Below are 12,388 nucleotides of genomic sequence, written 5' to 3' on the forward strand. Positions count from 1 at the left end.
GTGGGGGAGACAAACGACAGACCCATATAATTTCAGGTAGTTATAAGTATCATAAAGGAAAATAAGGCAGAACAAAGGAATAGAAATTGATGGGAAAAGCCAGGGAGCGGACAGGATGGGAGAGCTGTCTTAGGGTGTTTAAGAAAGACCTCTTTGAAAAGGTGCTATTTGAGCAGAAATCTCCTGTAAGAAAAAGTGTAAAGACCGCTAGTTGACTACTCATGAAACGGTGGTGGGAGGAGCGACACACAGAAGTGATGTTAAATCTGAGATGTCTATTAGGCATCTCAGTGGAGATGTTGAGGAGGTAGGTGGAGAGTGTAGAAAGAGATCTACGGCAGAGACATGAACTTGGGAGTTGTCAGTCCAGGTCCAAGTTCCAACTCAATTTACTTTTCTCAGACATCACCGTATGCCGGGGGGACTGTGCTAGGGGTTGGGGACACGGAGATGAACAGGGCCGTACTGCAGACAGACAAATACCAGCCAGCGGGGCACATCCGTAGGTCTTGCCAGCCCCCGGGCGCTCTCTGCGAGCACAGAGGAGGTGGGGAGTCGGGGTGCGGACGGAGAACTGTTAGGGAAGAGGCGACCGCGCGGCGGGACCGGGGAGTGACGCACTGCGCGCATCACAGAGAGCGTTGAGAGGGCGGCGGCCGCGACGCGGCCGGCAGGGCTGGACGACCCTCCCTGAAGAGGCATAAGGCGGGGCGGCGCCCCCACCGTGGGCCCGCGGCGCCCTCTGCAGGCCGCAGGCAGCGGCGCACCGGTAGCCTCACCTTTCCTCTTCTTCCTACCTTCCTCAGGCCACATTTTTTTTTTTTTTTTTTTTTTGCTGTCGTTAGTGTTCCGGAGTCTCTCTCCGGAGGGACTTCCGTCCCTCCCCGCCGCTCCCCTCCCAGGCCCGGCGTGTCCGTGTCTTCGCGGAAGGACTATCGATAAAGTTTTCCCTCTTCTCGCTCCCAGGCTCCGCGCCTCTTCTCGAGTACCGCGAGACCTGGCGGCGCGGCTAGCATGGCGGCGGCGTTTGAACCCCCGGCGGCCTTAGCGGCGGCGGAGCGCGCTGTGCCAGCGGAAGGTGTGGCCGTGCAGGTCTCGGCCCCAGAGCCAAGCCCTGGGACCGTGCGGAGCCTGCGGACGGCTCACGATGTCAGCGGCCCGCGGACCCGCACGGGGGACGTCCTACTGGCGGAGCCGGCGGACTTCGAGTCGCTGCTGCTTTCGCGGCCGGTGCTGGAGGGGCTGCGGGCGGCCGGCTTCGAGAGGCCCTCGCCCGTGCAGCTCAAGGCCATCCCGCTGGGGCGCTGCGGGCTCGGTGAGGGCGGGGACCCCGGAGAGGTCGGGAGGGCCCGAGGGAAGGGTGAGGGCGCCGAGGGGCGGCGGAGGCCTGGCCCGCGGGGTGGCCGGGAAAGAGCCGGGGGTCGGCCGCCGGTGCTGGCCTTGGCGCCCTGCATTCCTTCGAGCCTCTCTGAATTCGTTTGTAAAACGAGGGCGCACTATTGAACTCGAAGCTAGGGCCCTTTCCAGCACTGACAAGTGGTTCTAAGTTTGAGAAGATAAACGGTAGCGGTTCGGAGACCAGGCATGTGACTGGATATGGCCTCGTGCGTTTTTGAGAATCAGCTGAAACTGAAGGTGCCTCTGGACACCCTTTGAGATTTCTGATTCCATGTTGGTACTGAAGCTGATCCTGGCTGGTGATTTTGTTTTTTCTTCTGCAGATTTAATCGTTCAGGCTAAATCTGGCACTGGGAAAACCTGTGTATTCTCCACCATTGCTTTGGACTCTCTTGTTCTTGAAAACTTAAGTACCCAGGTGAGTTAGCCCAGAGGACCCAAAGGAAGATGTGTTATGTGGATTTTACCACAGGTCAAATGAGATATCAGTAGCTGCTCAAAGGTGAACTTGATGAGTGATTGAGTTAAACCATGAAAAGTATAAAAAAGCAAAGATAGTTACTGAGGTTGTTGAGTGGTGGTGGTGTGGATAGTGACCAATGATACATTATTAGTGTTTGGAATTTTCTATTATTACTTTAAATAGAATAAGACTACTGTATGTGTCAGTTTTGTCATTATTTGAGAATACAGACGGATTCATTATTCTTTTACTTACTGACTAGATTGTGGTGAGACTTAGCATTTGTCTGCAGTCATGGTAATGTGGTTCCCTGGCTATTGTTGGTAACTGCAGGTGGTTCTTAACACATTAACTGCCATATGAGTTGTGTTTAACTCTCACTAGTTTTGAGCCTGGGGCCTTATGAAGCAAAACCTGGGCAAAACCCTGCAGTTGGTTTGTGAAAATATTACTTGTTGATGTTCCTATTGTTACAATTTAATTCTAAAAACGTGGATTAAATGAATAGAAGTCAATGAATGTCTTTTTTCTATTTATGCTTACCTTTAAATGACACTTGAGCCTAACAAGTCAAGAGAAACACTTGACCCTTATGAACTATTTTTCAAGTTTTCACATTACTTTTTATATTACTAATTTTCAAGTTTTCATATTGCTTTTTTATTGAAAAAACACAGTAAATAATAAAAAATAACATTTTTCATTAAATTAGAAGGGATCATTTTGTATTCAAAGTTTTTATTATTCTAATTGTGTAATAAAACACCGTGGCCCCAAGGAAAAAAATTTTTTTCTAGTGTGTCAGTCAATGTGTTAAAGCTCTGTGACGTATCATATTGATCTATCTTTTAGGTTGTCTTGGAATATTTCTAAGATTGCCTTATCCAAATTAGCAGATTTGGGTTTGAGGATCATTTCTTCAACAAAGATTTTTTGAGTCCATATTGCATATAAACAGTATGCCAGACATTGGGATTTCAAAGATAAATTAGATATGATTCTATTTCATAATTTAGTAGTTATGGCAGACTTTATTTGAAGTTCTCAGTCACATGTATGACTGATGATGAATCTTCAACAGTGGTTTTTAACCTGGGATACCAATATTCATCATCTGGGAAGGTTTTTGAGTTCTAATATCTACCAAATTCTGGGTGATGCTGCACATAGGAAATCCTCCTAATTCTGAAGGACCTGGGCTAGTCTAATTGTAGATTAAGGTGTATTTGAGATTTTGGTTTCTGACAATTTGGCAGCAGATCAAATGCCAAAACCCTGGAAAAATTTCATAAGTAAAATTCGTATTTTTTATTTAAGATCTTTGTGTCATCAAAGTTATGTACATTATCTTTTGTGTGTGTATCAAAGTAATACTCATTTTTGAAAATTAGGAAAATTCAGAAAAATAGAAGAGAGGAGGTATCAGAAGACAGTCTGTAATCTCACCTACCTAGAGAGAAAATGCTATTAACAGTTTTGGCATATTTTCTCCTAGTCTTTTTTTTTTTTTTTTTTTTTAAAGCAGATTTTTCCTTTTTGTAGTTGAGAACATACATGTTTACCTTCTCCTCTAGCAATTACATTATAAGGTTGTCACCTGGCTCTCAAGGCCTTTTGTGATCTAGACCCTGTAGCTAGATCTCTGATCTCCTTTTCTTTCCTCCTAATTCTGTCCAGCTGTCCAGCCACATGGTCTTTTTGCTGTTCCTCAAATACACCAAGAACGCTACCATCTTAAAGCCTTTGCATTTGCTGTTTCCTCATCCTACAAATGCTTCCCCAGGTGTCTCATAGCTAGCTCTACTCTATGCTATACATGTAGGTCTGTGCTCAAATGTTACCTCCTTAGGGGGGCCTTCTTGATTCCCTCATTTAGAATGACTACTTTCTTCTTTCCTTGTTTGTTTTTTTTTAATCATACTTTTCATTACCTGCCATTTATTTTTGTTTTTTTGTGTATATTCTTATCATCTAAGAATGAAGGTGCCATAAGGGCAAAGACTGTACTCTTAACAGTTGATTCCCTAGGAACTAGTGTGTTGCCTAGCACATAGTAGGTTCTTACTTAGTATTTGTTGAATGAATGGATGAATGAATGAATGGAGTATAGTCAGCCCTCTGTTTCTGCAGGTTCTGCATCCAAGGATTCAACTAACTGGATAGAAAATATTAGGGGGGTAAACCCAATGAAACAATAAATAAAAAATATAGTACGGCTGTTTATATAGTACTTACATTATATTAGGTATTATAACTAATCTAAAAATATATGGGAGGATGTGCATAGGTTATATGCACATATGTCATTTTATGTAAGTGACTTGAGCATCTGATTTTGTTATCGGTTGGGTGTCTTGGAACCAGTCCCCTGCTGATACTGAGGAAGAACTGTATTTTCCCTTTTCAGTAAAAGCTCATCATTTTAAACAGTCACTTAAATGAAATACAGTGCATTATATAATGAATGTGCCAATCATGTATATTTATTCCTTTGACCCATTAAAAGTATATTTTACATTTTTTTAGATTTTGATCTTGGCTCCTACAAGAGAGATTGCCGTACAGATACATTCTGTTATCACAGCTATTGGAATCAAAATGGAAGGCTTAGAGTGTCATGTCTTTATTGGAGGGACCCCGTTATCACAAGACAAAACCAGACTTAAAAAGTGTCATATTGCTGTTGGATCTCCTGGTAAGATAACAAAGTCTGTTGGTGATGAGCTTTTAAACAACTTAATACTTTTGATATAATAATGAGGATAAGTAGGAGTTTTTGATAACTGATAATTATTTTGATTAGAAATGAAGAGCATTAAACCAATGAAATATAGGCACATGGCTGGATTACCAATGGAATTTATGAAATCTCCAATCATAAGGATGTTTGAGAATATGCATGAGATAGACTTCTGAGATGAGGAGAAATGAGATGACTTTCAGGAAGTCTTTCTCAGTCATGGGTTGGGATTATTCTTTGGCTTCTCTATTAGTCTTTGGGTCATGAATTACTCAGAATTAGAATCTAGCATTTAGTGCCTTAGTACTCAAGTCTTTTGATAGGAATGGTGTTTATTTTTCATACTTATTGGTGATGGAACATGAGGGAAAAATAATGGGTTTAAAAAAGATCAGAACTCAAGATTTCTAATTTGTGGTTTAGTGTGTCAATGCATAACAAGGTTGAGTCAAGAAATTGAGCAGTACACCCTGTGAATAAGTAGAGTAACAACACTGGCTGAGGTTTGCACAAATTTGATATATCATAAACATTTCAATATGTTTTTTCCTGGAATTTAGGCAGGATTAAGCAACTTATAGAACTTGACTACTTGAACCCAGGCAGTATACGTCTCTTTATTCTTGATGAAGCAGATAAGCTCTTAGAAGAAGGCAGCTTCCAGGAGCAAATTAAGTAAGAAAAATAACTAACTAACTTGACTGTTAAAATGTTGCCCCAAAGTATCTATCTTTGGCTTTTCCAGGTGGTGATTACTGTCCGAATAATTTCCATATATTTTTCTTCTATTTTGCAGTTGGATTTATTCTTCTTTGCCTGCCAGTAAACAGATGTTGGCAGTATCAGCTACTTACCCCGAATTTTTGGCTAATGCTTTGACAAAGTACATGAGAGATCCCACTTTTGTAAGGCTGAATTCCAGTGATCCAAGTCTGATAGGTGTGTACAGATTTTGGATACTTATGTTGGTTTTTTTTTTTTTTTTTTGTGATATTCTGGAACTTTCCTTTGTGTACTTGTCCATTGCTGTTTTGTAGTTGCCATTAGGCGATAGCAGATACGTTTAACAGCTCTTGACTTCTTTGTAGGTTTGAAGCAGTATTACAAAATTGTCAATTCATACCCTTTGGCCCATAAGATTTTTGAGGAAAAGGCTCAGCATTTACAGGAACTCTTCAGCAGAATTCCTTTTAATCAAGCTTTAGTCTTTTCTAATTTGCACAGCAGGTAATGTAACTTAAAAGGTCATCTGGGGAATTTGTGAAATAAAAGAATAGGCATGGGGCAATATTTGTAAAATTATAGCCTTTTATGTTATTTTTCATAGAGCACAACATTTGGCTGATATCCTATCTACTAAAGGCTTTCCTGCTGAGTGCATTTCAGGTAGGTTCATCTCTTCCTTTAATCTTTGTTTGGTGTGCTGACTTGAAGCCTCCAAAGTCAGGAGAAAGAAACGCTACCTCATGGGTTATCTTGTGAGTGTGAGATTACTCTGAATCTTCAGAGTAAAGGAAATTTCAGGCTTACTTTTCATTGGAATTTGATCAATATCCTTATATTTTTAAGAAGTAACTTGGTATATAGTAAAAAATTAGAAAACTAGTGTGCAAAGACAATTTTATTAGAATCTCTTTGAGTTGTATCCACAAAGAACTTAATTCTGTAAAACTAAGTTTGTCATTGTTGTCTTAAGAGAAAACTATTTTGTTTCTTTATGTAATCATTGTTAAAATGCTAAGAATTACTAACTGAAATGACTGAATCATGGTCTTGTGGAAGGCAAAAGTGATTTGGTTCTTGCCACAGTTAAATTATTACAACTGGCCTAATAGGAATGAAAGACTTACGGGAATTTTTTTGATCAGTGAGATCCTTTTTGGAGTTTGGAGTTTTGTTTGTGTCTCAGTTTTTAACCTGTTAGCTTGAGCTTGTTTAGTCGTGGTTTATCATGAGATACTGGCGAGATTGTTTTCTAATGAACCAATATTTTGACTATAGATCACACTTCAACAACAAATTTATAAACAGTCGATTAAAGCAATTTTATTTTCCTAAGAATGGCTTGTATTTCATATGTAACTTTGCAGATAAAATGTTATATCTATAGGTATAGCGTGGTCACCATTTAAAATTGATTTTTGAATTTCAAGTTCATTACTTAAACCATATTTTAAAAGATCCCCACTTTAGATCTTAACCCAGATTTGCACAGAAGGACAGAATTAACTCTGGATGGTGTATTTAAAGTGTTAAGACTGGGAGTTATGATTTTTGCTTTTTGTGGATTTGATAAATATGTATTAGCTTAGTTGTTTTTATGACTTTCTTTTTGGGTCTTTTCAGGCAACATGAATCAGAATCAGCGTCTTGATGCTATGGCTAAACTGAAGCAGTTTCATTGCAGAGTCCTCATTTCCACAGATTTGGTAAATTTCCTGTTCAGTTTGGGTGACTAATCCATCTTGACATATGTTCTATTATCATATGTACAGATTTCATCTATTATGTGGGTGTATCTAACCAGAATACCAGAAGATAATTATCTTTTCAATGCTGGGGAAAATGCTTTCTTAAAATGTCTTTAATATTTTGATCTTTGTTCTTAAAATTTGTCAGTCATTAGGAATGAATTTCCTTTTCCTCCGCTCATAAATATCCTTGTGTTCTTAATTTGGCTTTTGGTTATACTAGAAGAATATAGTGTATATTGGTAGCCAGGCTATAGTTAATGCAAACAAATAATTGCTGTCTTGTTCAATTCAAGACTTCCCGTGGGATTGATGCTGAGAAGGTGAATCTGGTTGTAAATCTGGATGTACCATTGGACTGGGAGACATATATGCATCGGATTGGCAGAGCTGGACGTTTTGGTAAAAAAAAAAGGAAAATGAAAAAAGTTTGAGTGCTTTCTTTAAGGGGAGGAATATATAATGTGACAGGTGGACTTGGAATGTCACTTAGGTGAAAATGATTTACTACTTAATATACCCTCTGCTTTAGGTACTTTGGGACTGACAGTGACCTACTGTTGCCGGGGAGAAGAAGAAAATGTAATGATGAAAATTGCTCAGAAATGTAATATCAACCTTCTCCCTTTACCAGGTATATTTTGTCTGTTTCATTTTGCTGTCAAAATAATAATTGTAGGGATGATCGGCATAATAAAAATAATAGCTAACAGTGCTTTTGATAGGTTGGGTACTGTTCCCAGTACTGTATGATAGTAACTCATTTAATTTTCACCATGATCCTATGAGATATGTATGATTATTATCTGTTTTTTGTAGATGAGGATATTTAGGCATAAAAGAGGTTAAGTAAAGTAAAGGTGTTACAGCTAATAAGTAGTAGGGAGAGGTCTGCAAGCTAACTATTATTGGTAAATGAAAAATATTCTGTATTTTTTTAGTTAGTGGCCTTGCAATTTTATTTTGCTCTTTGATATAAGAGGGGATATTTTACCTGTTTTAAGTTGCTGTGAAGGTAATTCTTGCCATATTCTTTGTCACCATGGGTAAGGAATAGTATCTTTAATTTGAAAACTATCTTGAAAAATCTGAAGTGTTTTTTTCTTGGTTTTAGTCATTCATTTTTTGTGCTGCTTTTTAAGTGTTATCTTGGAAACAGTGTTTGAAACTATTAATGATACCTTAAAAAAAAACCCTAAAAAACTCTTGGGTGGAAATATGGTTTATTTGATGTGCATGTTACATTGAGAGTATACATTATAAATATGCATATATAGCTACATATGCATAAATGTATGCGTGACCTCGTAGAATATGGGATGTGTAGTTATTGAATAAATATAACTGAGTATTTTGCCGATTTTTTATTTAATTTCTTCAGTTATTTTACAAAGCTAGATTAAGCACAGATCTGGGACTACTATGTATTCTAGTAGTTCTGGCTTGGTAATAATTCATTTTATGAACTTTTACAAATCTCTTTAATTGCCCTAAGCTTAATGTCCTGATTTATAAAATATTTTAGAGTAGGTGGCCTTCAGGTTCTTTAGATTTTGTATCAGTTCTAAAACTGTCAGTTCTTTCTATGTATAGGTCTATTGGTAGTTTGATATGGAAAAACATAAATTGAAAATTGATAGATGATTTCTTATAGGATTCAGTATCATAGCATCTAGTGATAAAAATAAAATTTGTCTTTAGATACTGGAAAATGATATATTTGGATCTTTATGTAATGTTAACAGAGCCCAGAAATCATGAGAAAATGATATTCATGCTGTTTGATCTATATTGGACTGGGAACTTGTATGACAAGGACTGTTTAGATGAGGTGCCTGGGCAGAGATAGGAGGGAAATTGGCCTGTGTGATAGGCCTAGGCAAGCAAGGGATATCATCTGAGTAGGAATCAGTTTTAGTTATAGAGTGTAGCAAAGGATCAAGAAGCTCCACTGAAGAATCCAGACCTGAGAGATTTAGTGGGTTTCAGATACATGGAACATAAGCAACAACAACAGACAGGCAAGATCTTTGGAAAGCAGGGACTCAGAATATCTTGTCTGCCTAAGACGAAAATTGGTCACACTTTGGAAAGATCTGAGTGTACAGGTAGAGGAAAATTGTCACATCTGGATGGAATAGGAAATTTTGAAGCCAGAAAATTTTTAAAGAGTTAGATGTGTCATTGGTACCACAGGTCTTTTCACAGTCATCTAGCCTTTTCTCCCCATAGAGGTTTTCTTTCTGCTGTTAAGGGCAGTGATTTCCGCATGTTGGAGTATAGGCTGACAGCTTTAGTTGGGTGTACAGAGTTGCAGATATATTTCCTAGTTGATAAGCTTTGGAGAGCACAATCCATTTTCTCATATCTTGTTTTGCTGTCAGCAGTAGCAAGATAAAGGGGAGGGGCTGGGGGAAGGGACAGGAGAAAAGATGGGAGAATTGGTGCCGATTTGTATGCACCCCTAGAGTAAGCTCTTTTCTGATGGGAATAAAGGGTTGGTAGTGCTTGTGAGTATGAGATGGATCTTACGTATTTCTCAGGCAAATTTCTTTAATGAAGCATTGGTTAGCTCTTTTAAAATATTAATATGTTTCTTAAGCTTCTCAGTATATATTATTTGCATATTTTGTTTCTTAAACTTGTTTGACCATGGAAAACTTTATGAAGGCCGGGCGTGGTGGCTCACACCTGTAATCCTAGCACTCTGGGAGGCCGAGGCGGGTGGATCGCTCGAGGTCAGGAGTTCAAGACCAGCCTGAGCAAGAGCGAGACCTCGTCTCTACTAAAAATAGAAAGAAATTAGCTGGCCAACTAAAAATATATATAGAAAAAATTAGCTAGGCATGGTGGTGCATGCCTGTAGTCCCAGCTACTTGGGAGGCTGAGGCAGTAGGATTGCTTAAGCCCAGGAGTTTGAGGTTGCTGTGAGCTAGGCTGATGCCAGAGCACTCACTCTAGCCTGGGCAACAAAGCAAGACTCTGTCTCAGAAAAAAAAAAAACAACTTTATGAAATATTCAGAAAATACTGGTCTAGAGTAGCTTGAGAATTTTAATACTTTCTTTTTTGTGTGTGTAGATCCCATTCCTCCTGGTCTGATGGAAGAATGTTTGGATTGGGATGTGGAGGTTAAAGCTGCTGTGCATACCTATAGCTTAGCAAGTGTACCTACGCAACCCCTGAAAAAGCAAATTCAAAAAATGGAGAGAACCTTTCAAACTCAGAAAGCTCATGGTAACCACTTGGCTTCCTCTAGAAATACTTCTGTATCTGCACAGTCAGTCAAACCAAAAAATAATACCAAACAAAAGCTTCCTGTGAAAAGCCACTCAGAGTGTGGAATCGTAGAAAAAGCAGTGTCTTCAAAAGAACTGGGCTGTGCCATACCATCAGAAGAGCAACTGAAGAAATCTGTTCAGACCCCTGTTGAGAACTCTGCCAACAGTCAGCACCAGGTCACAGATGCTTTACCTGTGTCACTCCCCAAAATTCCTTGTCTGTCTTCCTTTAAAACCCATCAGCCATGCACTTTCACCTTTGCAGAATTGGTAGAGGATTATGAACACTATATTAAAGAGGGGTTAGAGAAACCTGTGGAAATCATCCGGCACTATACAGGTGCTGGGGATCAGAGTGTGAATCCTCAAAATGGTTTCGTGAGAAATAGAGTTACTGAGGAGAGAGTCCAGATATTGGCAAGTAGTAGCCAATCTGGAGACTCTGAGAGTGACAGTGATTCTTATAGCTCGAGGACTTCTTCCCAGAGCAAAGGAAATAAGTCATACTTGGAAGGTTCTTCAGATAATCAGCTGAAAGATTCTGAATCTGCTCCTGTGGATGGTTGTATCTCTTTGGAACAAACTCTGAATGGAAATGACACCCCCAATCTAGAGGAATATCAGGAATCACCTGAAATCCAGATAAAGGCAAGGCATAAAGAGGGGGTCAGCCAGAGAGCTAAGCAGAGCCGGAGACACCTACCCCGGCGATCTTCCTATCGATTGCAGACAGAACCCCAGGAAGATGGTTGGTGTGACTGTCATGGGGAAACACATCCGAGTTTTTCTGATACCTATCAGGATTATGAGGAGTACTGGAGAGCTTACTACAGGGCATGGCAAGAGTATTATGCTGCTGCATCTCAGTCATATTACTGGAATGCTCAGAGACATCCGAGTTGGATGGCAGCCTATCACATGAATACCATTTATCTACAAGAAATGATGCGTGGTAACCAGTGATTATAGGATACGCCTGAGACGACCAGGAACCATCAACAAGTGATAACTTTGGAAATCCATCCTCCTTGACCTGTAGTACAGTGGCATATAGTGGCATTTTTGAGGAACTTGAAAAGACTTGAAGCTTTCCACCAGGATACAACTATTTTTCAGATTGTTTTAATTAGGCCAGGTGTATTATCTTCGTTTTTAAGAGTTTTTAAAGAAATTTCATCAGATTCTTGAAAGAGAATTTTTGGAACACAGAGCTGAAGGTCCCAGGGTGCCATTTTCTATAAGCTGTTCCTAAAAGAAACGTTTAAAAAGATGACATATATACCACTGCTTACTTAAAAAAAAATAAAAACAGTTGAGATTTGAAAAGTAATGTTAGTTTGCCGTGGAGTTCTTTACAAAAGGCAGGGGCTGCATTTCCTTTCATAGAGGTGCATTCTTGTAGAAATGTGTAGCATGATAGATCAGAAAATCCTTTTCTTTTGGGTTTAGGCAGGAAGGAATATTTAGTTTCCATTTATTATTTATTCATATATATTCATGGGGTACAGTCCAGTGTTGCTACCTTGATATATTGTATTGTGGTGAAGTCAGGGCCTTCAGCGCCATATGTCACTAAAGAAATGTACATTGTACCCACCAAGCAACTTCCTGTCATCCATCTCCCTGACCCCTCTGAGTCTCCACTGTCCACATTCTGCTTCCATATGTACACATGATTTAGCTCCCACTTGTAAGTGAGAACACGTGGTATTTGTCTTTGAGTTGTTTTACTTAAGATAATGGCCTCCAGTTCCATCCATGTTGCTGCAAAAGACATGATTTCATTCTTTTTATGGCTGAATAGTGTTCCATCATGTGTATATACCACATTTTCTTTATCCAGTCGTCTGTCGATGGACACTTGGGTTGATTCTGTATCTTTGCTGTTGTGAATAATGCTCCAATCAACATACCAGTGCAGGTATCTTTTTTTATATATTTGATTTCTTTTTCCTTTGGGTAGATTCCCAGTAATGGGATTGCTGGATTGGATGGTGGTTCTATTTTTACTTCTTTGAGAAATCCAGGAAGGAATA

General features: G+C 39.5%; 1 protein-coding gene across 1 annotated transcript; it reads left to right on the forward strand.

The window, feature by feature from the left end:
* The first annotated feature begins 853 nt into the window (after positions 1–853).
* DDX20 (DEAD-box helicase 20) lies at positions 854–11,682 on the forward strand. The gene is made up of 11 exons (XM_045546800.1): positions 854–1,315; positions 1,722–1,816; positions 4,388–4,556; positions 5,162–5,276; positions 5,398–5,540; positions 5,690–5,828; positions 5,929–5,987; positions 6,948–7,030; positions 7,369–7,474; positions 7,605–7,706; positions 10,153–11,682. The coding sequence occupies exons 1-11, from the start codon at positions 1,015–1,017 to the stop codon at positions 11,313–11,315; spliced, it is 2,475 nt and encodes an 824-aa protein (XP_045402756.1). The 5' UTR covers positions 854–1,014; the 3' UTR covers positions 11,316–11,682.
* The last annotated feature ends 706 nt before the right edge of the window (positions 11,683–12,388 follow it).

The sequence above is a fragment of the Lemur catta genome, chromosome 3 (genome assembly GCF_020740605.2).
Source record: "Lemur catta isolate mLemCat1 chromosome 3, mLemCat1.pri, whole genome shotgun sequence".
NCBI lineage: Eukaryota > Metazoa > Chordata > Mammalia > Primates > Lemuridae > Lemur > Lemur catta.

Coding starts and splice junctions, on each gene's coding strand:
- DDX20 (XM_045546800.1), top strand. CDS start 1,015: ATGGCGGCGGCGTTTGAACCCCCGGCGGCCTTAGCGGCGGCGGAGCGC. Junction 1,817..4,387: donor TTGAAAACTTAAGTACCCAG/GTGAGTTAGCCC, acceptor ACATTTTTTTAG/ATTTTGATCTTGGCTCCTAC. Junction 5,988..6,947: donor TCCTGCTGAGTGCATTTCAG/GTAGGTTCATCT, acceptor GGGTCTTTTCAG/GCAACATGAATCAGAATCAG.